We start from the raw sequence: 27,562 nt of genomic DNA, 5'->3' as shown, positions 1-27,562 counted from the left end.
ATGAAGGTTTCTTTTCATTTATTAAATAACCTTAATGAGCTGAATTATTTATATTCCTGAATGCTTATGGGTTCCGCAAGGATAAAGACCTCCCCGGGCTACTTTTCTAAACACCTGTTTGTCACTATGCACTATTAGAAAAAAAAAGGTACAAAAGCTGTCACTGGGGCAGTACTTTTTCAAAAGGTACGCATTTGTACCTTATTAGTTCCACTCTTAAAGTGTGCAAAATGTCCCTCTTCTGTTAGGTTTGTGCAGGTAATACAATCTAATAATCATAACGTATTTTCAGGTTTTATTGAAGGTGACATTGTAGCTCCGAGATGTGATTAAGTAGGCCTACAGTATACTCTCATTAAAATAAAATAAAGGTTCTTTATTGCCATTGATGGTTCCATGAAGAACCTTTAACATCCATGGAAACTTTTCATTCCACAAAAGGTTCTGGAAAAAGTGGAAATGTTCTTCACTGTAAGGGGGAAAACATTTTTATTTTAAGAACTGTTCACTGCAAGTTTTGTTTGTGGAAACAAAGATGGTTCTTCTATGACATCATGGGGGGGAAAAACATTTTTGTCAAACCTCTATTTTTTAAATACAGTGTACATTTTCTTACAGGAGGCTTTTATCTATGTTATACCATACAAACAAAATGGGCTTGAATTGAGTAGTTCATAGTGGTAAGACTGAACTGGATCTAGTAACTTCGATCAGTTTGAAATTTCACAAATGTGTCTGATTTATTTTATTTTTTTAAACTGCCGCCTTAAAAAAATGATGAGACAGACACTTCATGGTAAAGTGGTGATATGTCATGGTAATACCATGACACTTTTAGTGCAGTCCAAGTTTCTGGAAATTATTTAATTAATAGTATTATCATTTCTAATGGGGAAAAAATATCTTCATTTATGTAAATGATATACATTACACTGTTCAAAAAATCTTTATTTGATAAGAAATACAATAGAAATAGTAAGCTAATATTGTCAGGGTTCTGTCACTTCTGTCTAGTTTATTTCTTGGTTTTGTGACAGAGCTCTGACACTTCTGTTTTGTCATGTCTTTGTGTGGGCGCGTGTGCTTGTCTACGTGCCTTGTTACATGTGCAGGGCATGGTGTTTGGATCTCGCCGAATTTCGACCCCCTGCCAAATTATTACCCCCCTCGTTGAAGTCAGTACCTGATTGCCTGATCCTAACCCCACCCCTAATCCTAACACCACCCCTAATCCTAACCCCACCCCTAATCCTAACCCCTCCCCCACAACTAATCCTAAACCTACCAATGCTAGGGGGGTAATAATTTGGCGGGGAGCGAAATTCGGCACAACAGCGGCACGTCCGTCTAGTTTGTTTTCGGTTCTGTGTCGGGATTCGGAGATCCATGCTCCACGTGTTTGTTTTCTGTTGTGAGCGCACAGGATGAGCTTACGCTCGGTCTGGTGCGCTCTGTCTTGTCGTGTGAACGTGCGGTTTCGAGTTTGCTTGGGTCTTACGCTCTTCTGTCCACGTGTGTTGTGTTTTGTGTAGCACGAACCGTGTTTACATCGTCCGCATGCTTTCATGTCGTGTTTTGTCTTGTGCTTGTGTTTTCCACTAGCTGTGTGCTTTCATGTTGTCATGTTTTGTGTGAACACGTGGCTTATGAGTGTTTCCATTAGCTGCGTGTTCATGTCTTGTTTTGTGTGAGCACATGGCTGGTGATTTGTTTTACTGGCCATGTGCTTGTGTTTTTGTCATGTTTAGTTTGAGCACAGCTGGGCGTGTCATGTATGTTTTCTTGTGCCATGTGCTCTCCTGTCGATTGTCTAGCCCCTCCCAACTTGTTACCTGATTATTGATTAATTTCTCCCACCTGTCCTCCCTTGTTACCTGCTTTGTTTGCTCTTCCTATTTTTTCTCCATGTGTTTTCAGTCCTGTGCTGGTTCGTCGTCGTATGTACACTGTGTGTTTCCCTGCTGTGTAGTCAAGTCAAATCAAGTCAAGTCAAGTCAAGTCAAGTCAAGTCACAAACTTCTGAACAATAGTGTAAATGTATCTATATTTATATACAGTAGCCTATATGTTCAAATTGATTGTTTAGGACCCCACACTAAATCCATTATATTATCATGTTACTGTTTTCTAAACCACAGACTGGTCAATATCAATAAGGCAACAGTACAAGCTACAACTAATACATAGTTCAGGTATGAAACTCTGACGAATGCCGATTGGTTCTTTCAATGCAACGGCACCAGTCAATCAGAAGTACTTCCAAATCCACGTAGCCTTATATATTGTACCCTAACCTGCGATGCTGCGCAATATAAAAGCTTCGGTCATCCCTCCTCCTCCCCAGCACCACCTGCAGAGTTCTGCTACGGAGGTTCTACTATTTCTTGTAGTTTGTAGTTCTAGCAGTTTGTTATTTTGACTAAGCTGAACAAATTATTGTATTTGCTCAGCAGCAGCGTAGCAGATCTCTTCCGCAAAATCAAGCCTATGTATATTTCATGCCTCATGCAAATAAATGCTGGTTGAAATGTATTCACTCCGAGAGTTGTCATGACTGAACTACATTTCACAGATTTCTTGAGATAAACGGATGCTACAACTTTTGGCAGGCACAAATAGACTATCCATTTGCCGTCAAAGCTATGGCACACATCATTGAACAGCTTCTGTCACTACACAGATGACAGTATGCTGTCTGGATTTTGACCACAATTGCTTTTTCATCCCCACAAACTAAACTACTCTCTTGATCCATTGTGGCTCTACCGCAGCACCAAAATACTTGTCAGCAGGTTCAAAACCATTTATTTCCAAGCCTCAGCACATGCAATATAACTTTAAGTACCAGCACTTTACCTGATAATGACATGTCTTAGGCTGCTATACATCAGTCATGTTTCATTCTTTTCTGCTCCTGCTGCACTGTATGTTCTTCTATTCATTGAATTGCATGGCCTTGAATACCTCTGTGCTGTATAATGCAGCACTGCTTTATGCTGCATGAACACTATGAACCCCCATCATTTGATTTTAAAAGCTGTTTTCACAGTTGTTTCTTTTATTTGCTTCAAATAAATGTAAGTGAAAAATGTTCTTTACTCTAAGAAACAAAAAAAGGTTATTTGAAGGACTGTTCACAGTAATGTTCTTTATGTAACCAAAACTGGTTCTTCTATGCTATGGCATCACTGCCAAAACCCCATTTTGGAACTTTTATTTTGGAGAGTGTAGGCCTACATGGAGAACTAGCCAAAAAGTAGCTACTGTATATAACAACTCAGAAGATGAAGATGCCAGTTTTTGTCCCTTTAGATTTACCACCAAAACGGCACTCAAGTCTGTCTGCAATGAATGTTTAGCAAGAGATACACCAAATAGGCTCTGTTTTCCGAAAGTATTTCACAAACATGCAGCAATTAGAAGCATTATTCTGTAGTAAGTGTGACTGAACATGGAACAACACCTCATTTCCTGGAATGTGTTTCATTGAATTTCAACACTTCTTGCCATTTAACTTCCTGTGTGTTTTGCCCAATTCAGTTCAAATTCCAACTAATGAACTAAAAGGAAAGCCAATTGACTGTTCGCAAAGACCCGCCCCCTTTAGTTACTGTTGCTATGTCCGACAAGCTACGCCGCTTTCACGCCACACCATGTTCTCACGCAGTGAAAAACACATCGCGGAGCAGAGAGGACACTGACAACACACTGACAGACAGGACAGACCAGGTTACTTTTGATATTAAACAAAGTCTCAACTTTCAAATTTGGTCATTTTTTTAAAGAAATTTAAACAATAAAACCACTTTGTGGCTCTTTCATCTGCCTGAAAGATCGCTGTAGAGCCTCAGTTAAAGCTGCTCGTGAACCGATCGTCTCTTCCTTCTAGTTAATTTATAGCATAAAATAAACATGAATGAACATAAGAAGGAATGTTGTTTTAACCGCAGAAAGGCGTCAGTACACTCCATTTTTCAAGTTCAAATCCTCCCATGTTAATCTACTAACTCTCCTGACTGCTTTGTCGGACAAAATGGTGGATGGCGAAGTATGATTGATCAGATCACCTGTCAATCAAACTCCCTGCGAAGGGTCAATTGTTAGTTTTTGTATTTTCCAATCCAACCAAACAAACCGAACTCTGAGTCAAACAAATTTGGGTCCGCATCAGAAGCTCTAGTGTGAAAGCACCCTTAAAAGGGTTTTCCGATATATAATCAATTTATATTATATTTTAAAAGTGCATCAGTAACTGGCAGCCTTCAGTTTCAGGCAAACATGCACAAATGCTACATTAATGTTTACAAATGTTCTTAGATGCCCAGCCATTTTTGTAATTTCCACAAATCATTGCAATAAATCATGTGCAACCCACAGGTACAGCACAGTAAGTTAATTCTGTGGAATGAAGCAAAGACACATTGATGATCAGAATGAGAATTTCCTTATAGAAATACCCTAAAGAAGTCAAAACTGTCAAAAAGAGTACCTTGGTTTCTTTTTCTTCTAATTTATTTCATTTCTTTAACTTTCTTCATTTCCCTCTTTACTTTGCTTTACATTAATGATCTTGGCAAAACACTTTGTGTTGTCGTTGTTCGGAAAAGGTAATACACAAAAATGCACAGGCAATTTCAATGTTTCTGGTGCAGGGTTAAAATCTGTGACAAGAAACACTTTGTAAGCTTCTCACAAAGATTTGGCAACACACATATACAACTGTACATCAAAAACATTTCACCTCTAGATCTCCGTGTGTAAACAACCACATCAAGTTCTTCAGTCAATAATGTATCTTTTAAGAGTAATTAAGACTTGAGATTTAACAGGAATTCAGTCCTCAGTAAATGTTGCTTACCACAAGTTTAGTTATTCATGGTTGAGAAGACACTTAAAGGCATTGGAAGTCTTTTCCAATTGCCACATCAGGTCAAAAAATGGGTAGAAAACTGACAATGCCAGATCACAGCATATTCACAAAGGCTCACTGAGTCAGATGTTCCATCAAAGACAGCCGGCTATTCCATGTTCTTAAAGTTCTTAAAATAGATGGACTGAATCATCGGAAAAGCAAGGTGAGTGTCCTGTCTCTTGTTGTTTCTAGGCAGGGATTCACGCTCTCGCACACACACATTCTGATGGATTTCCAATATCAGTCAAGCCTCATAGTGACAACTGCCCACGAGCCCTTATTTTTCCTCCTCTGGAGACTCGGTCGCCTGATATGTACAGAACATCTGCTTTAAAGTGGCCGCATACTTCTTCAGAACACTCACATGTGGAGGGAAATCAATATAATCACAGCTTAATGCAGATAAATGAACCAGTAGCTTTAACCAATGACTGGCTAAATACAAACTAAGGAAGCAAGTGTGAAGATTTAGGCTACACTTTTGTGTCATATTGTGGAATCTATTGTGATGAGAAAATGAACAGCTTTGAGAAAATAACGGCCAGGAGCATCCCTATAATCAGACCCATGACAGCAAAAAATGATTGCTGTGAATTTATAGACAGAAATAGCAAACGTACTGTTGCTATAATTTTAGGATATCACTATTTTATGCAAGCTGTGCAAATTTCTGGTAATTTCGGTCAACTTTTATAATTTAAAGTGTCCCAATTTACCTGAATTCACTCTAAATGATTATTTAATGAATTCAACAAAATCAAAGTCTTTTTTAATGCATATTTTCTCAGTTCTGTAACCTGTTTTGTCTGAAGAATCAGTGCTGAATTGTTTGCCAAGTATTTTAGTAAATCTAATCCTCAGTGAAATCAGGCCTAATATGGTATACTTTGTTGTCTCATGGGGGAAAAAACACACATCTACTGACCAAACCAGTGCCTTAATGGAACAGAAATATGAGTGTTCTGAAGAAATATGAGGCTGTGATTCTGTTTATTGTTCACATTTTATCTATAAAAAAACAATAAGTGGATGTAGCAATGCACATTGTTCGGCTTTGTGTAAACCAAAATTGGGCCAGACTACATCCTTTATCATCACTATACCTTAAACCCGCAGTGCCTCATGCACACCTACAGCCGACAGTCGCCGGTTTATGTTCCGGTACCTGCAACGAAGCAAATCCCTGTAAGTGGAGCGCAGGTCCCGGTTAAAGAAAGCGTAAATGAAGGGGTTCATTAGTGAATTGGCATATCCAAACCATAGAAGCGTCCTCTCCAGCCATATTGGTATGCAACTACACTTGACCCCACATATAAAGGGTCTCGCTGTAGATAGAAGAAAAAATGGCAGCCAACAAATGCCAAAAACTCCAACTATCACGCCCAATGTCGTAGCTGCCTTTTGCTCTCGCTTAAAAATTGAGATATTCTGTCGTTCACGGCTGAGAAAACGAGAAAGAGCAGCGCACTCCTCAGCTACGCCAGGTGTGTGTTGAGGTTTTAGGCCATGCATCCTCAGGGCTTCGCTGGCAACGGTCTCCAGGCGTTCCCGACGGGGAAAGTCAGTAAAACGATGTTTGGCGCCACTTTTTCTGGCGGCCTTGAAGATCTTGTAATACATGAAGAGCATGACGATCATAGGGATGTAGAAGGCCACGGCGGTGGAGTAGATGGTGTAGCCGAATTCCTGGCTGATTAGACAAACGCCAGCCGTGTTAACGTTCTTCGCCCAGCCGCAAAATGGCGGCAGTGTGATGGAGGCCGACACAAGCCACACACCAAAAATCATCTTCGCCATCAATTGGCCATTTTGACGAGCAGGGTAGGTCAAAGGGCGGGTGATTCCAAGATACCTGCGATCAAACAAACAGATATAAGACATTATGATGAGATTGTCACTGAATTCAAAATTTAAAATTCTTGTTTTTTATGGAATATGGCAGTATTTATTATAAATGATCTATTTTTTAAAAATTCATGTGCCCTCGTAATCTAATCAAAATAAGTCTTGCAGCGATATCTCTTCTATGATGACGGGTTTACTGGCGCGAAGGCGGGACAACCTGTCACTCACATGAGATCACACAGCAATAGCAAACCACAACCATCCAATGATCCAATCAATTCCCTATTGACAAAATTAAGTCCCACCCAACTTTATTTTTTTTATTGTAGGAAAAGCCATTTCACTCGGATATATGTCCCAATCATAGACTTTTTAAAAAACTGACTCTGCTTCCGTCCACTGTAGAAAATGAAGCCATGTATCCAATATCCCAGTAATGATCGTTGACTATTACGTTGTCGACTATTACCCTCAAGCCACCCTAGGTGTAAATTAGTGTGTATATGGAAACCACCAGCAGAGAGTTAAAAGTAACCCTGAAGCAGTGTTAGAGTTAATTAGATAATTAAGTGATTAATTGAGTGATGATTGAGTATTATTAAAGCTCAATCAAGCTCATTATTAAACCTGGTGATAACATGCAGAATCCCTGAATGAAAGAGAAACACACGAATAACTGAGTTCAGCCACAGACAGATGAAATCCACTCAAGATAAAGGAAGACATTAAACCTTTCAAGATCTCTGCAGAGGAGGATTAAACAACTCCAAAACATCATTCCCAGCTTCTTCTTTTTTTACTCTTTATTACTAAAGAGTTAAGAATTGTTAATAATTAATTGAGGTTTAGATGTTGATGTTGATGTTTTATTGAAAATAATAGGTTGGTGTAGAGTCAATGTCAGTGATGATCCATGTTTGCTTTGGGCATTTTCACTCTTGATTCTTTAATGAAAGTTTTTCTCTGGTTGCTACTGTATTTGTTATGGCAAGCACAGCCAGAGAAAATGTGATAAGACGATGTCGGCTACTTATAGATGATAAAGATGTCTCATTCACTATCTTATTCAGAGTCTAATCTCTGATTTTGAAATTGACGTGAATATAACCTCATTGATGATAGTAGCACTGTGACTGCACATCTCTTGATATTAAACAGTGTTGTGGTAATCTGAAGAGTATTAAAAACCGTTGAAACCGTAAAAAAAAAAAAAAAAAAAATCATTTGGACACACTGACATCAAGAACTATCTGAATTCAACAATGGTGACATGCATGCTTCATGCCGCAAAGCATGCTATGATCCAAAAGTTTTATGCTATGGTGGCTCCCAGAATGCAATGCAAGAGCCCAACTAAAGCAAACACCAATCACCACAATGGTGACTGCAAACCAAACTATTATTTTTAATAAAACATCAACATTTAAATCTCTGTTCATTCTCAATAATTCTCAATAGTAATAAGTGAAGCTGCAATGCTGTTTTTGGAGCTATAATTCCCCTTCTGCTTAGATCTTGAGATCTAGGCCTTGTTTCACCGACAGGGCTTAGACTAAGCCAGGATGAGGCTTTAGTTCACTTTGGACATTTAAGTAGCTTTTATAAACGTGCCTTAGGAAAAAAAACCATTACTGGTCTTGAGACAAAAAAAATGACACTAACATATTTTAAGATAGCCTATATCAGTGCAAGTTGCTTTCAGTTAAAACAGCTCAAACATGCGTTTTAGTCTAGAACTAGGCTTAAACCTTGTCTGTGAAATCGCAGGCTGATGTCTTTTATCGTCAGTTGATTTCATCAAAAACTGTGGCTGGAAGTCAGTTGTAGTTCTTGTGTTTCTCTTTTCTTCAGTGATTCTGCTTGTTATCACCAGATGTCTTCAATAATGCTCCTTTATCACTCAATTAATCACTTCTAATTACATATAATTGTCTCTAACACTGCTTTAGTGTGTTTTGCGGTGTGTAGGGGAGAGCCGGGACGATTGAAACGCGGGACGGATGAAACATTGCGATTTTGGCCCTGTCCCAAATGGCACACTCCGGACTTGTGGACTTCCTCAGAGTCCACACTTTGGTCACGTCATGTAGTGCAGACTTATATGGCCCTTGGCACGAGTCCACGAGGGCGCATTGAGAGGTATTTTTGGGACAGACTCGATCGCCACACCGGAAATAGGAAGATGGTCTGGTTGTTGTTTAAATATTATATTTCTACATTTACATATGACTCAGTAAAGCCCTGACATTCGGTTATATTTATTTAATGAATCATAATGCTATCATAGCCTATTATTCAGTGCGCTATTTATGTTTATATTTATGTTTGAGACATCAACCACTGGTTGATGATCATAATGTTTGATAAACTGTAGCCTAGGTAATAACTGGTAAAATGTACACATAGGTCATAAAAACCATAATGATATTTACACTTAAATATTTTCTTCTCATCCATGTTAACGTGAGCGAAAGCTCCTCCCATTCGTTGTCTGATTGGCCTTTCGCAAATTCGCAAGGATTCCTGGGTAGTTAAAGTGCGTGAAGCCTGCATCTATGCGGGCTTCGCGGAAGACCGCTTCAAGGGTACAAAGGGGGCGCTGCTGAGCACACTTCAGAGTGTTAAAATGATGAATGGGACGGTCTACGGACTCGTAGACTCAGCGAGCACGCGCAATTTAAGTCCACGAGACCGAAAGTCCACATCAAGTGCGCCATTTGGGACAGGGCCTATCTTGAAAACCACTCACGTCATGTACGTCAAATTTCGTCAGCACGTATAACACGCAATGCCTACCAGACCCGCGAAAACATTTCTTCTTTACGTCATGCCGTTTTGGATTTAAAGCCGGAAAGCTGTTTTTGAGTGCAGTAAGTGAATTCTTTCGTGCGGTACTTTTTTTTGACTGACAAGTTGTATTTATTGTTTCATGTGCCATTGTAATGATAATACGGCAGGTGTATTAGTATTGTAACACACCCTTAAGTGTGCAATATCAAAGTTTTTTAGTTTAAGGGAAAAACAGGTTTAACTGTCGGGATGCGCTGTCGGGACGGATGAAACAGCGCCTCCTGCCAGTTAAATCTGGTCATAGGAAAACCGCTGTTAAGGCTATTCAACTAGTAAACACTCGATATGACTCAAGGAAGAAGTATAAGATAATTAATTGTAAACGGATTTGTCTGTCTTCGTCAAAATAGCCTATTAGAAAGATTACACAAAATGCGCATATAGGCTTATCGCCTATGTTTAATGGGTGATAGAACAAAATGGTTAAAATGAGCCTTTAAATTAAAATAAATGACAAAATATGTTTGTAACAATATGTACACAAGTTACTTGTCAGGTGTTGTTCATAAAAACAAGCATTAGATAAATAGTTGCCGTTTAAACTGTTATGTTTCATCCGTCCCACCCCTGTGTTGCAACCGTCCCGCTCAGGCGGGACGATTGAAACAAAGCACAACTACCGATCAAAGTCAATTTTTACTTAAATCATTCTATATTTGTACCGAATAACACATGATACTAAGAGAACACATATGTGAGTTGTTGATCACACACACACACAAAAAATCTATCTGTAACCTTATCGTAGAAAATGACGTTTATCTGAAAAGTGTTTCAACTGTCCCGCCTCTCCCCTACTTTGATTTTAAAACCTTTAATTTTATTATTATTCTCCGGTTAGGAAGAGTAAGTCAAGTCTGGCTGAAATTATAAGCATTTTAAATTGCTTACAGTTTAGTCAGAAGACTTTTTTGTAGAATGTTCTTACTTACAACACTATACAAAAACTGCATACCGAGGCTTTGATTTAATCAATTACATTTCTTTCAATTGGTTACTTTTCTTAAAGGGCACCTATTATGCCCCTTTTCACAAGATGTACGTCTCTGATGTCCCCAGAGTGTGTATGTGAAGTTTTAGCTCAAAATACCCCACAGCTCATTTTTTACAGCATGTTTAAATTGTCATTTTTGGGGGGCTGAGAAAAACGCTCCGTTTTAGTGTGTCTCCTTTAAAAGTTAATGAGATGCGATTCCACGCACAGGGGGCGGAGCCTAACCAGCTCACAGCACTCAGAGCCAGGACAATCAAAACAGAAACTCACAGTAACGGTGTTTGAGTCGGACAATAATGCCCACAGAGCTAGAGAATATGCTGAATAGAGATAGAACAGGTATGTTTATTAATTTTAATTACGTTTAAAACTTATATGCCATCTGCTCCACTATTAATACAAGCCTGCTAGTAAACCTCGTCTGAATGATGTCCGAAATATACTGATGAGTTCAATTAAGTTTATTGTACATCACACAAAAGATGAAGCGTTAGTTTTACTGCAGAAAATCACTGTTAGAATAAACAGTATAAGGAGTGTGCATTAAAGCATATCCATAAACTCACAGTGCTTATGATTTATGGGGATTTAAAAAAAAAAAAAACACTGGTTGGATTTTTATCATTATAGGGTGGTTGTGTACACTCACTGCCAACACACATTTATGTTCAATCACCATGTAAAAGTAAATTTTGCATAATAGGTGCCCTTTAATATAATGCACAAAAATGTGAAGGCAAATGAAACTTCATTAAAGTATGAAATACAATAATCACGCTTTCAATCAAAGTTGTAGTCAACTCTGGGCTTCTTTTCTTCAGCTTGTTGGTTTTCTTGTCCTCAGCTCTGAGCTTCTAGGCATCGGGGGTACAAATGTATCAGTATCCAAAGAGGCAATCAACTCATCAGTCTTTTATACTCCTGTTGTGTAATAAATAGCAACATATTGTAAGCAATGCATTATATTAAATATATAAAGCTCCTGCACACTCAATTGCAAGCACAGCTGACAATCATGACATTACACCCCGTTTTATAGCATCAAATAACTAACTAAAACTAAACTTACTGGGAAACCGAACACTTTAACATACGTCTGCGTGATGAGAACTACCTAAAATGCCAGAAACCATCTTTGATTTAATTTTTTAAAATGTAATTTTTGTTTGGCTCGCGTCCCTATACTGAGACCTATAAGACCTTTACTGCAGCCACCCACCACGGGAGGGCGATCGAAATACTTTGCCTTCACTTTTCAGGATGTGTGTGGCACACTTGGTCAGTACAGGGAAGAAAAGATTATCGCAACATCAAATTTTCATGCCAACTTAAATCTGGAGTGTGATTTCTGCATATAGCTTTGGCAAATTAAAGTGCTAAATAAAAGCCATCATTTATTCTCACTCATTTCGTTCCAAACCTTTACGACATTTTTCCATGAAACTCAAAAAGATATTAAGCCAAAATCTGATAAAATCATAGTCCATTCTTATGAACTATATTCCAATTCTTCTCGACATTAAGCTTTTCCTTCACAGCTCTTAAATCTCATTCACGTTTGCATGTATATTCAATATGCCTCATCCAGATGCCACGCCAGGTTTGACGTCAATAATGGCAAATTACATGTGTTTTGTCAGTGATTGTGATGCATCAAATTTGAATATGCGCATATTCAGATCATACTGATGAGATTTGACAATCAGAGGGAAAGATTTTCAGTGACTAACGACTTAAATTTCATATGACTGCACAAGACTTGGAATAAAGTGCATGAGTCATTATTCATTTTCAACATCTCCTTTTGTGTTTCACAGAAGAAATAAAATAATGCAAGTTTGGGACAACATGAGGTTGAGCAAATGACAACTTTCATGTTTGTGTGAACCTTTAAAATGAAATAGAAGAAAGTAAAGTATATAAATGACAAGTGTAACTTCTTTACCAAAACCATTGTGTAGATGTATTTACTCGCCTCAATCTCGGTTCCCAGAATTCTGCTCAATGTGTGGTACTTTACAAGATGATTGAGAGGCGAATGAGAGTGAAGTGAGACATTCAGTATTCTAAAAAAACACACAAGTTCACATCAGGGGCATACTACAGCGAGACGAGAGCATGGTGGTGCAAATTGCATTTGTCTGAGCAGCTCTGAACCAATCAGCACCCACTCAAGTTGAATTGAGCTGAAGCGCAGAATTTGAGAAAAATGCATGAACAAAAAAAAATCAATTATATTATTGCCACTTCTGCTGCTGAGGAAATTGACCTTGATGGTGCCATTGGTTCTGTTGTGGCTAAATCGCAACTTAAAAGAGCATAAGATTACAGCCCTTAAAGGTTTGATGAAGGATTCTCATTGCCATGACCCCTGCTCCCAGGAGATACTTACGCAAGAACGTGCTTTCCATAGAGATCTAAATTTAATCTCTGTGCAGTTTCCACTCTTGCTGGGGTCGTACTGAACTCACAAAGCTGGTGAGTTTAGAATGGCTCTGCACTGTTAGTATAAGACCAGGTATGAATGATACTGAATAACTTCCCCTCCCTCTTGCAGCAACGCCTCTTCTTTTCTCTGATGACGTGTTCACTGTCACGAAACAGAGGAGTGCAGACAAGGTCAAATCTAAACAGAGTTTATTAAAGTAGGTGAGTAACTGGAGAGAATATAGTCGGCGTGATACTGGCTGTGAAATGACAGTTTTTATCAGCTTCAGGTAGATCAGAGAAGTGACTGGAGGACTGGATGGTTGTGCAGTTCGAGAGAGGATTCCACAGGTAGGTATTTCAGGTAAGTGTTCAGGAATGAACAACAATACCAGGGGTGTGTTTCCAGTACAACGACATAACTCGCTGCTTTACTACCATAGTACAATGCATCAGAAATCAACTAGCTAGTCACTACTTTTCCCCGAAACCGTATCGTCGCAAATTGGTAGTTCAACCACGTTGGTTAATGATGTCACGCATGTGGTGGAGTAATAACTACTTTTAATTAATCTGTTTGAGTTCGAATTAATGCTAGATGTTTCGCAATAAATTACAGACATGGCATCTGAGGACTATTTCTATTTTTTTCTCAGTTATTTTGCTTTATTTCCAGATTCAATCATAGGCTCGTTCTTACATACTAGAGCACGTACGCACATGCACACTCTTCAAAAACGACACTTTAAATCTCTTGGCATACTAAAATACGTATATGACATTTGTATGTTTTATAAAAAAAAAATATATAGATTGTACTGAACGTTAGCGTGCTTATTTGGCTCAAGATAAGGATTTATTGAGTCCACATATTAAAGGATAATTCCAGTATTTAACACTTTGAGTGTATTTTGTAGTTTGTTTTGGATGAACAAGAGTGGTGGACAAAGAAATTTTGACAATGGTTCCTGTCTCGACTTTTTGACTATTTTAGAATTGCCCATGACCGCTTTAGAATGGGAGTCTATGGCCATGCACAAACATGTCCTTAAAACAACCCTTAACGTTCGTTTTCAAAACTGTTCAACTCACCGAGTGGTTAGTGGTGTTCATTGATGATTTATATATTAGTTTAAAAACAAATATATCAGTGCAATGTATGATTTCAATCCGTTTACTTTTCTATAGTGGAACTATTTTTTCAGATACCTCACAACCGCGTATAAACTTCCGCTCTATATTTGAGTCTGAAGCGTTGGCACACTCCGAGCGAAAAGACCATAAAAGACTACAACCAAATGTAAACAACCCCCTTTCCGTTTCCGGTAGCGGAGTAATATCAACGAGCAATGAGTCCTCCAACGGAAATCAATGGGATTTAACAAAATGCCAAATAAAACACGACAAAAACTGTATTTCGCTACGCTACTTGTTTTGGAAGATCAACGAACACCACTAACCACTCGGTGAGTTGCAGTTTTAAAAACTAACGTTAAGGGTTGTTTTAAGGACATGTTTGTGCATGGCCATAGACTTCCATTCTAAAGCGGTCATTGGCAATTCTAAAATAGTCAAAAAGTCGAGACAGGAACTATTGTCAAAATGTCTTTGTCCACCACTCTTGTTCATCCAAAACAAACTACAAAATAGACTCAACGTGTTAAATACCGGAACTATACTTCTAACCACAGTTCGAGAGAACTATGCTGATAACGACAGAACTTGCGACAATAGTTGGCTAACGGTGCTTTTGGGAAACGCTCCCCAGATAGTGAACTGGGGGTGTGCAGGCTTATATGGTGACTGTGATGATTGAGTGCAGGTGGTGCTGATCAGTAATCAGGTGATTGTGATCATGAGTATGAATCTGGTGCTGAGAGTGTGGCTGATTCTGTGACAGTCACTCACATGACATCACAGCAATAGCAAACCACAACGATCCAATCAATTCCTGCCGAATCTAGTCCAACCTACATTTTTTCTTGTTCGAGAAGCCATTTCACTCAAATAAACGTCACAATAGGGAAGAAAAAATGATCACAACTTCCATTTCATGCTGACTTAAAAATTCCAAGATTGATGTTTTGCTCCAGTGTTTCCTGCACCACTTTTCTAGTCTAAACCACGACTGCTGAGTCGACATCCCCACGGTAAAATAAGTCATATTTTACAGTTTGTTTACAATCAATATTAAATGAGAAGCAATCAAACTAAGGCTTATACCACGAATGTCAAAAAACTAAATCTATTGAGTAGTCCTTTACTTTTATGAGCTGGTTCTTTTTATTTGTGCTATATGTTTTTTATTCACTGGTTTATAAGAGTAATTTGTTCCTGTGTAGTCCGATTCACAAGCAAATGACTCCTATGAATGAACCAGTTCTTTTTAGTAAATCAAGTGAAAATAAATGAAGTATTTTAGTGTAGTTAATGTAGTCTGATTCATTAATAAATTACTCTTTTGATTCAGTCCTTTTAATGATTCATTCAAAAAGGCTAACGAGCTGACAGGGCACTTGAATCAATCAGACAAATTCTTCTCTGAATAAACTCACTGAATCCATTCAAGCGGTTTCTGAGTCAATATTATCACTTCCAATGTTGGAATATTTTAATTTATTACACAGCTCTATGAAATACTTCATTCTTCTTTGGTCCTGTGATTCACCCGTTGTCCTTGAGTATTTGTTTTTCTTAGAATTTTACCTGTATAATTATCTTAAGCTTCCTCTAAGATAATTTCTCTTTTGTTTCACATTTTTTGTATGAGCAACTTACAAATTAGGAATACAAGCGTTTCATCTTAAATTTTTACGATTTAACTGTAGTCTGTGGTCTTTATCAGTAGGACCAGTTACATTTGGTGCCGTGACCCGGATTGGAGTGAGGTTTAGGTGGGTGAGTGTAAAGGAGGCAATCGAATCCCGCTCGGAGTGGGTCGAGTAGGACAAGTTACATAAGGAATATGTAGTTAAGTACATGTACAACACTGATTTAAAATTCCTGAAGCGCTATATCCAATATGCAGTGACAACTCAACCATGCAGATCTGAATCTCCATGGCACCAGCTCTGGCTTAGACACCATCAGCTGCATAAAGTAAATGATTCCAACATCCCTTTAAGCAGCTTAGCAGTCAAACACCCATTGGTTTATGACTCCCAGGGCAACGTAGAGGTCTGCAGGTCGTGTAAATAACATGGCCATTATTTATGTAATGACACTGAGGGCACAGGAGTTTTCAAGGCTAGAATAATTTTAATCATAATTCTAGGTCATATGGAAAATGCAGTCTGACCTTTCCATGTAATCCATTGAACAACATGTACAATTTTCCACTTCAAAATGAAAAAAAAAAAGGTCTTATGAGAGACCTTATGAGTTCTTTTGAGGTAGAAGGCTAGAAGAGGTTCAGGGTACACTAATCATATACAGATCTCATGTGGCTGTATTACTGTATTTGTCAAAAGTTCCAGTGATTTCTTGACATGCAATTCTTTTAATGTTGTACAAAGCTCAGTGCACCTTTAAGGTTTTAGTTTTTGGCAATGCTTTTGTTTATTTGGCAAATCTCAAATCGTGGACTTCATGTTGTTATCATTCTAAATCTTGAGGGTTTATTATAACACAACATTCTTCTTCGTGCATGGAAAGGAGAATCTGAACTCTTCCACTTAGCATCAAACCTTTTTCTGCTTTCATTGTTTTAAATTGCATCCATGACTTTTCAAAAACGTCTAAATGCCAGTTTTATATAGTAACCATGGGAGCCACTAGAATGAAAGTACCCTAAAAATAGCTATGATTTTTTTTCTCACGTTGAGTCAACATTTCAGATGTCTAGGAGTGAGGAGTGAGAGGAAACGACTCGATGAGCTTCTAGAAAATTCCTGGCTCTTAGTTTCTTTCTCTCATTAGCGCTATTACTTAGGGCATTCTGTGGTCTGTGATGTACATTAAGGCCGGGTTAATGGAGAGGATTAACCCTTCCACTATGTTGCAGAAGAGCGGTGAAGTGATCTCTATTTGGCTCATTTTTAAAAGTAGGATTCATCTTTTTGTGTCTGGGACGAGAGACAGTGGAATATTCAAGTACCGCTTTTAGACAAACTCAAATGTCGAAGCAAAAACAAAACAAAAAAACTTGAAAATATGCTATCATAACATACTGAGAATCACAAAAAAATGTGGAAAACATATGGGTTTTGATTCTGCTGTTTAATATAACAGTTTTATAAGATTAATTCCTTAACCAAGTTTAGAGTTTTGTTTAAAATATTTTCCTCATATTTTGATGGATTAATTGAACTTGTAGGCAGGGTAATTAGAATATGTATTTCTTATCTTTACTATATTAATGTTAATATATACACACAAAAACACACACACACATACACATTTATACTTTAAAGATAATAAAGACATATTTTACGACCATTAATATTATTTGCATTTTGACATTATTTTAAATATAATTAGGCACCTTTCCCCCACAAATTCTCATTATCATAATGCATCTAGACCTTTTACTTTTGAGTGTTTTATAATTATTCTCAATGACCTCTGATTCTCATTAGATTCACGACAGAAACAGAAAATAAAAAATAAAATAAAACAATAAAAACTTTCAACAATGTAGTTTTGAAGTTAAAAGTTGTGTAGCTCCAGCAACACAATTGTAGCACAAAACAATGTATGTTACCATCTCTGAAAACAACCACAGGCAGGGCAGTTCATCACTTAAACAGGAATGTGACTGACAAAGGACATCTATGTTCCATACAGGGCACACAACATGCAAACCTTAACACAACATGTTTTCAAAGAAGCTTTTGCTTTATTTGCCAAAATAATATATTTTTTTTAATTATCACTAATCACAATCCAAACATCATCCCTCTGTTTTGGTTGAGCACTCAAATACTGCTTGATTTTCCTATAAATCATTAAAAAGTTATAAAGTGTCATTCATATCAAAAATTATTATGATAACAATCTGTGATGGTAATTTCTCAATTTTTGTCAGGAAACGTTTTGCATCCACTGTGAGAGAAAACAACAGCTGCATTTCTCTGCACTGGAGAAAAACATATGAATTTGCATGTTTACTTAAAGGGGTTGTATAATGTCCTTTTCACAAGATGTAAAATACGTCTTTGATGTCCCCAGTGTGTATGTAATGTTTTAGCTCAAAATACCCCACAGGTATTGTTATATAGCATGTTAAAATTGTCCCTTTTTGAAGGTTAGCAAAAATGCAAAAATTTTGTGTCTGTCCCTTTAAATGCAAATGAGGTGCTGCTTTCGTCACAGAGGGCGGAGCTTCAACAGCTTGTGTCTTTTTACCTCGCACAGACATGCACTGAAATGTTAGCCTTTTATGTTCAAACCAGAGTCAGACAATGATGGACAGACCTCAAGAAGTAACAACAAGTAGAAAGCAACTGGACATTTCTGAATGGTTAGTTGAAGAATATATGCAGCTGATGTGGAGTTAATCTTCTAGTCATTGATTAGCATATTCTGTTATGATCATCTAAGTCGCGTTCCTGGGGTGGGTTTTATGTCAATTAGGGTTGCTGTCACTAACCCGGGAGGAATGTTGTGTAGTTCCTACCAGCCGCTTAAATAACGATTGAATTAAAAGCAAATATCTTTCTTTACTTTGAACTTTGAGCGTTGTAACTTTGCAGATGTTGTTTATGCTCAAACAGCAACATTACACACTAACTAAAGTTAAAAAAGTGAAATCATAATCAAGGACCTTTAAAACTTTGGGATTTTGCGATTTCAATTTAATGTCAATCAATTGTGCAGCCATAGATAACCTCACACTCTTACAAGCACACAACAAATGCTCATAACACAAGCGGCTCTATCTCACACAAATGCAAAACTGTTTTGCACGCATGCTACTGTGGTAAATTTATTCATTGCACAGACGGATTTTTAATATGAACACCCCTGATTTTGTATTTTTGTTATTATTACTTCTTATCAGAGCGACTGCAAGTAATCCTATCACAATCGTCACAGTTACAGAAAGCCATTTTACATTTCTCTTGATTTTTTGTAATATGAGACCATCCATTTTAGTTTATTGTAAAGTCTTCCTTGCATGGAGAAAGAAAGAGTAAAGTCCATCATGCTAAAGTGCTGCAGAGACCGGGTAAATGGATGATGAGACATGGCAGGGAAATGCACACAGGTCCGTCTCTGGATGAACTGATGAAGAGTGACATACAGAGGACAAAAAACAGTCAAGCAAAGGCATTTAGTGTGGCCATGCTCCTTCATCTTCCTCCTCCAGCTCAAACTCTTCATCACAACACAGTTTCTTCACCATCTCTCTCTTTATCTCTCCACTCCTACAACTTTAACCTCTATGTTGATTGCTTCTGACATTCTCTTTCTCTATACAGTAAAGGCCAATTTTATGGCACTTAATTTGTGAATTAATTTGTCAAATTAATGTGACTTATCGGTTAAGTTTGTAGTGGAGTGGTGTAAGCTTACTGTGCATGATGCATTTTGTGCCAAATACACGGCGATCACACTTATGTAACTCACTTAGAATTATGTAATTCATACTGTAACTAAAAATATCTGCACAATAGATAAATGCACTCACTTCATCAGCAAAATACAAAATATCTCAAGGGCAAAGGATTTCTGCTTTTGCTTACGTATCTATTCCACTACAAAAAGTGAGAATTGTCCGACTTGACAGCTCCTTTTTCACTTCTCTGCCTGCAGCCGCCTACTCTCGTCTACATTCAGGACCAGTTGTTTGGCATCTCAAATGAGCCTAAAGCCAAGAATTGCAGAGGCTTGATGGAAAATGGACCACAGCACAGTTTTGGTGATGCCAGATTAAAAAAAAGCTACAGCGATGTTTTCCTTATGAGACTCTCTCTCTAAGTCCCTCTCTGTGGATTCATCATCTCACTGTACAACATTACTAAAATATTTAATGACATTTGTTTTCTTTTTGTTTATCCCTGTCTTTGTTCCTCATTCTCTTTCAGTGTATTTTTCAATAATTCATACCCAAATCCAAGGAGCTTTAGTGGTGGTACGTTTGGTCTCTGTCCAGGCTACAGCTAGGTTTTTTTATTTAGGTCAGGGACAAAACCGTTGGCTATTTTCAGATTATAAATAAGACAGACAATATTTATCTGAATACAAGATTCTTTCCATGTGAGACTAACATCTCCCCTTTGGTCCATATTTTTGTTTCATCATGAAACAAATATACTGACCCCAAATGTTTTATATAGGGTCAGTAAGATTTTAAGATTTAAGTGACAGTAAATAAATTTTATGATGTATAATGAATTACAAAAGTTTTCTGTTTCAAATAAATGCTGTTCTTTTCACAAGAAGGACTTCAAAATATATTCAAATAGAAAAGAGTTATATTAAATTATATTTCACAATATTAAAATCTTTCATTTCTGATTGCAGACTTTACAAATCTTTGATTTTTTTGGCATTGGCATTGGCATTGGCATTGGCATTGTTTTTGGCATTGTTAAGATTTGTAAAGTCTCAGTTGTATGTTTTAACAGGATTAAAAGAAGATTTGCCTCATTTTAATCCAATTGCTGTCTAGAAACAGTTGGGAAGAGATCTCTGATTTTGACCGCATTTCTAACCAGCTTTCCATATGGGAAGCTGTTGCTGTTTTTTTCTGTAATGGACACAGTTGGCAAGCACTGCCAGATTCAATTACACAACTACACACCTTTAACTGACTTCATATTTGTATCTCACTGCACATGTTAACCTTGGGCTTAAAAGCACTTTTTGGATGAGGCCTAAGCACTCGTGATGGACCTGCCTTTGACTTTGTTTCTGACTTGCAGAACATTCATCAACTGAGAGAGAAAAAGAAGATGCAGTCGTATGACAACTGTGTAAAGTGACTTGTAAACCTTTTAGTGGCAATGGCCCAGGATTGAACTCCTAAACAGATTGACCCTTTTCACAAAGCCTGACATTTTAAAGAGAGTTGCTGAGTGGAATGAAGCTGCATTTAAGCGATAGGATATATCGGAGACTCACGTGTTAAGTGAACTCAGGCGTTCATTGGATGCATGGTATTATAAGGAGAAGAGCACAATTTTAAACTCAGCCTCTCTATAAAACAGCTCTTAGCAGAATTGGCTAAAAAGACAAGCCTGTTTTTAAAGGAATGATCCGAGTTCAACACAAGTTCAGCCGTCGACAACAGCTGCCTGCTGTCGATTACAGAGTTTTAATTCGTCTCTCGATTCGTCACTCAATTTTGTTGTTGCTTCTGTAACAATTCTTTCATATAAAATTGTCTGATATTTGAACTTTAAAGTTGTTTAAATCTTCCTTATAAAGGTTGATTACATTACATTTATGCTTTTTACCCAAATTAACTTACATTGCTTTTAAGTATTCATTTTATCAGTTGTGTACAACCAGCCTGATGTCATGAAAATGTATGTCTATAACACGCATTGTGTTTATCGTGCAATTTATACGCAGAAATGAGTTTTTATGTGCATATGATACGCATTTTTCGCGTGCATTTGATACGCACTTCATTGCGTGTAATACACACGCACCCCACACCACTAATCTTGACCAAACGTATAATACACACGCACCTCACACCACTACTAAACCTACCCTAACTTACCCATGCGTGCACGTAAAAACTCATTTTTGCGTATAAATTGCACGATAAACACACTGCGTGTTTTTCTTTGTAAACCACTAGGGGGCCATGCTACAAATTAGTTTTTTTTAGCAATAATAATCTAAATATTGGCAAGACAAAAGAATTTTAGCATAAATGCATAAACCATTTAAATACTGAAACTTAACTTTCAGTTGGCTTTAAATATTATACTTTTACTTCATATTGATTTGTCTAATTTCTAAACAATTATTTGTTGGTTGGTTGGTTGGTTGGTTGTTTGTTTGGTTGGTTGGATGGATGGATGGATGGATGGATGGATGGATGGATGGATGGATGGATGGATGGATGGATGGATGGATGGATGGATGGATGGATGGATGGATGGATGGATGGATGGATGGATGGATGGATGGATGGATGGATGGATGGATGGATGGATGGATGGATGGATGGATGGATGGATGGGAGTCAAAATCAGGTACTTTTGATAAAACTGAGGGCTACGTATATTACAAAAACAGCTTAAGTTGTACTGAACTGAATAATATTAAATATATGACTTAGAAGGAAGAATAAGTCATTTTAATGACACTTTCATATAAAGCAAGATGGTTCCTTGCCAAATTTATTCTTCTGACAGTAGTGGCTAAAAGAAACGCTCACATATTGGTGGTCCTTGGGGAAAATCCATGAAAACAAAAAGCACAGGGAATCGATCAACAGTCCCATTTGCAGCTATATATTTAAACGGCTCTATTTTGATTTATTATAGGCCTTACAAAACCTCCCCACCTAATTGTGCTTGCAGATTCAGGAGCTAATTGCTCTCTAAATATGTCACATGACACATGTCCTACAGAGTTTATTAGCGACAAACACCAATAGCTCCTCATTTATTAAGATAATTAATTGAACAAATTTCCTTAGTGCTGCTAATATGCACACAAGCAGCAGCTGTCATCCTAAATGCTTAGTGCTGTGCCAGACAGACAGGATGAATGCATAATATATTTGTGTTAGAAAATGTCATGTTCAAAAACCCTAGTCTGAGCTTTAGATACCATGAAGACAAATGAATTTGGTTTTTAATAATAGTATTACAATATACTGTATAATGAAACATAAAACCAAGTGGCATCAGCAAACATGCTCTACTGTGATTATATAATTATTTGTATTTTTTGTATTTTGTATTTTTTAATACATTACATTCATATATTTTTAAGTGAGGTGTAAGTGTCCAAATACTTTTGGAGGCCACTATCATAGACTGTAAAAGAGAAGAAAAGGGTAGGGGGGACTTGACGGTATAGTTCACCCAAAAATGAAAAATTTCCCATAATTTACTTACCATCAAGCCAGGTGTATATGACTATCTTCTTTCAGACCAATAGGAGATATATTTAAAAATATCCTGGCTCTTTCTAGCTTTATATGGGAGTGAAGCTCAAAAAAATGCACCCATCCATCATAAAAGTAATCCATACTGCTCCAGGGGGTTAATAAAGGCCTTCTAAAGCGAAGCGATGCATTCGTGTCATATTCAAACTTTATTAGCTATAATAACTAGCTTCTACGTGAACTATCCCTTTAAAAATTCAAGGCAACTTGATGTGTTCAGATTTTTAACTATTGCCTTAATAAATGTACTGAGTAAGGCTACTTTTGTCAATTTTAAATTGTTCCGTTCACTGAATGCCAAATGCCTCATTTAGCCAATGAATTCAAGACAACAACAGATTTCTTGTTCCGCATAATTTCGTTTAATAACACAACTAATTAATTTGTTGTTTTGATAGCTATATAGTCTTATACATTTAAAAAGTTGAAGGTACAATATGTACGATTTTTTTATTAAAATATCCTAAAACCACTAAAACAATGTTAGATTTATTATATATGTTATATATAATGTTATTTATGACTTTCTTTGATGGGAAATCAGCTATTTCCACCAGTGTAACGGCTTGTGTCATCGTGTCACCTGTCAATGATGCCCTTCATTTCCGGTTTTACTTCCATAAAGACCATGGCAACACCAAAGACGCTTTTATATATTATGTGTTTTATTAGACAGGAGCAATAGTTTGTAAACCATTATCGACAGAAAACGAATCATTGTTTTATAGCTCAACACGGTTATTCTTATTTTTGAATAACTTGTTTTCTTGATTTATCATGAGTAACCTTTCTGTCAGGACCACTATCATCAAATACGATTGACAATTCGCATATAGTTATGATTGGCGGTATGGTTCTGTTCTGGGTAAGAACTCCCTGCGCATCCATGCAGCCTAGCATGGATAAGAGCAGGGAGAGCAGCAATAACCCCCCTTAGGGTAAATAGAACAGAACCAACATCAATGTATTGCAGATACCATTAATTTTTAACAAAATTCGAGAATTTATTCTGATTCAAGGGGGAATCAGAATGACATACTGACTAACGAGAGGAGGAGCTGGGGATGGAGAAGGGTAATTCACTCCTGAGAAATGCGATAGCTAGACCCTTCCATCTTGACACCTGATTATTGATTCATTTGCACCACCTGTCCTCCCTCATTACCTCCTTAGTTTGCTCTCCCTATTTATTCTCCCTGTGTTTGCAGTCCTGTGCTGGTTCGTCGTCGTATGTGCACTGTGTGTTTCCCTGCTGTCAAGTCAAGTCAAGTCAAGTCAAGTCAAGTCAAGTCAAGTCAAGTCAAGTCAAGTCAAGTCAAGTCATCCCCCTCGGGGTAGTTTTTGTTTTATTTTTTATACCATTGTCCTGCACTTGAGTCCTTCTTTAGAATCATGTACCGCACACCCAATTTCGTGAAGTTCTATGCAAATCAGGGGATAATTTAATGGGATTTGCCATGGAAATACAGCATTTTTATACCTTAATAACAGTTATACCCTCACCTATGGGCCGATCTCCATAAAAGTTAGCATGCTTCTTTAGAATCATGTGCCACATGTGTTCATCTAATGATACGTAGTTCTGAGTTTTCGTCTAGGATTGATTTTGGGTAGACATGGCTACGCCTATTTTCTAAATGACCCGGCTAAAGCCACCCGAAAGGCCAAAGTTCAACATGTTTCTGATAATTATTGACCTAGAGAGTCCCGAGAAATGTGCGGTAGGGGTTTTATCGAGGTCAAGACTAGTTCGCCAAAGTACTTCTTTAAAATAATATCCAATATTTAACGAACGATTTGATTGACATTGAGGCAAAGTTGCTCAGAATGAGGAATTCATCCTTTATGAATGTCGTGGGCGTGTGCGAAAAATCGTGCATTAACCTTGTCTGATAGCTGCTCAAAATTAATCAGCCGACGCCAGACGCATTTTTCGAGGAACACGAATGTCATCAAAGGCAGTCTTGGCACCTTGGACGAAGACAACGCATGCCAATTTTCAAGTCAATCAGACTTATGGTTGCATAGTTTTTTTTCCCCATGTTATGTTATGACCAAGTGGCCAGTCACCACATGGTTTTTCAAACGACCACAGAATGAGCTCTTACATATGTGCGCTGAATTTGGTGAAAATATCTTATTCTGGTCACGAATTATAGCCATTTTAGAAAAAGTGGCTCCTCCCACTTCAAAAATTGTTGGAGGCCCAGAGACAGTGTATCGAAATTGCAACTTCTTTAAAAAAAGAATTATTGGCAATCAGACTCAGAGAATCTTGCTGCACTGGTTCGGTTCCGATTGGGCCAAAAACCTAGGTCTAGTTCGCAAAAGTAAGTTTTCAAAAATCATTTCATTTAAAAAAAAATCATTTCATTTTTTTTGTCAAGCTTTTACTTGCTAAAAAGTATAAACTATAAATCAAATGACAGACTGCATGTAGTGGATTGTTGATTTTGATAATGTTGATAATGTTTAGGCCTTAGAAATATTCATATCAAATATGATACTGTGGCTTTATAAGGTATACTGTAAGTATAATCTTTCTTGCCTTAAAGAATGTTGATGTTTAACAATTCCATTATCTTTATCAAGATTCTTAACATACTGTTCTGGCTTGCCAATGATAACATAAGTGTCCCATAGCATGCTGAATTATCATAATGGAGTAGATTTGGAATATAAATAGTTGAACAAACATTTAGACAATCAGATGTCCTTGAAACATGCGGAGTATGACTAAACAAACAGTTAAACTGATAGTGAAAGATCCTAAAAACTAAACGTGAAGATTTGTAGTTGCAGAAGGTACTTCTTTCCCGAGCAACAGTGCTGTGACTAAACAGAGTTTTGTCAAAGAGTTTGAGTTTATCTGCAGTATTGGAGGAACAATTCAGTTCAACAACCTTGAGGTCTTTGTTAAGGCAGCAGTGAAATTGAAGGTATGTAATTGAATGTATATGTCAATAAAAGATATATTGTATACACATGGATGCAAAAGGGAAGGACAATGCTTCATAGATATCCTCCCTGAAATATATAAAACTAACTATGAATTTGATCAGTGGGCTGTTGCACTATAATCAAAAACAGTTGAAAACAGTTGTGCTGCTTGGTATTATTGATTTTTTTTCTTCAGGATCCTTTGAATAATAGAAAGTTCAAATGAACAGCATCCATTTGAAATACAAATATTTTGTTTTAAATATTAATTTCCTTCTTTTTTTTTTAAACGGACCACAAACTTTTTAACTGTAGTCCATCAACAACACATATGTAGCATTCAGCGCTGTCCAGTCAGTAACGTTATGAGGCGGAAGATATACGTGTGAGAGTGCAAACTGAAAAACTATTTTGGACCTGACAGGAAACCCACTGTCTCTTTGTTAGCAGTACAAAGAGGGTGTTCACATAGATGTTGTAAAGTCACAGCATTAAAAACAGACCATTTACTTCTGAAGGCCAGATAGAGGGTGGAAAATGATCATAAAAACACTAAATGATGCTGGTTTTTAGTGCACAAAAAGCCTTAACTAACATTTCAACTGGACCTCAGGGAACACAAAGAAAAGGATAAAAAGTTTAAAATAAATCTCACATTTTAAGTCTTAAAACTAAATACTTTGTTATTGTAACTGCCTAGTTTAAAGCACTTGATGCCCTGTCATCTAGAGAAGACTCACATGGTCAAAAAGAAGAACTGCTCTGAACCACTTCTCAGATCTTTGTTTATTTTCACTTTGTTGATGGCACGTGTCGCTGGATCCTAAAACACTAGTTGAATAGTTTAAATAACCATGCAACTATCTAATACTGTTAGCTTCGCTTACCGTGCCGTTTCCCATGGCATTACAATTAAAATCGATACACTATTAAAACTTGAATTAGTGCCTTTTAATGACATCCATTACCATTAAATAAATGATTAAATGTGCTTTACATGACAGATTATTGCAATTGATCAGTCCTTTCCAGAGGGAGATGATACTTCATTTATTAATACCAATATCTGTCTGCTGGCAGGATTATGATATATTGATCATTCTACCGAAGTTTAGCATTCTTTCCCCCGTTTCAAAGACAAGCTTATACTAAAATGCATGTTTGAGCTGTTCAAGCAACTTGCACTCATTTAGTAAAATATGTCATGCCTTTGTTTTGTCTCAAGATTCTCACCAGGCATGTTTTATTTATTATTATAATTTTTTTTTTTATAAAGCCTTGTTTTAAAAAGCTACCTAAAAGGGAACCTATTATGCTAAATTTACTTTTACATGGTGTTTGGACATAAATGTGTGTCGGTAGTGTGTGTATGCAACCACTTATCTTTTTTTTAATCCAGCTTTCTGTGCGAGTGCTTCGGATGTGTGTGCTCAGAAAACTATATATCAGAAGTTTAGACTGGCTTTAAAATGCATACTAAACTTTCATGATGATGAAGAACAGGAATGTCACGTGA

At 37.2% G+C, this 27,562-nt stretch overlaps 1 protein-coding gene across 1 annotated transcript in view; it reads right to left on the bottom strand.

Annotated features, from left to right (window-relative positions):
* Positions 1-4,478: 4,478 nt before the first annotated feature.
* Positions 4,479-27,562, bottom strand: part of htr7c (5-hydroxytryptamine (serotonin) receptor 7c) — a 42,761-nt gene continuing 19,677 nt past the window's right edge. Inside the window, exon 2 of the mRNA XM_079608084.1 lies at positions 4,479-6,764. Within this exon, the coding sequence (XP_079464210.1) occupies positions 6,017-6,764 (748 nt within the window). The 3' untranslated portion in view covers positions 4,479-6,016. The remainder of the gene's footprint in view (positions 6,765-27,562) is intronic.

This window comes from Phoxinus phoxinus (genome assembly GCF_949152265.1).
Source record: "Phoxinus phoxinus genome assembly, chromosome: 3".
NCBI lineage: Eukaryota > Metazoa > Chordata > Actinopteri > Cypriniformes > Leuciscidae > Phoxinus > Phoxinus phoxinus.
The sequence above is the reverse complement of the archived record's forward strand: the minus strand, read 5'-3'. Positions and strand labels throughout refer to the sequence as shown.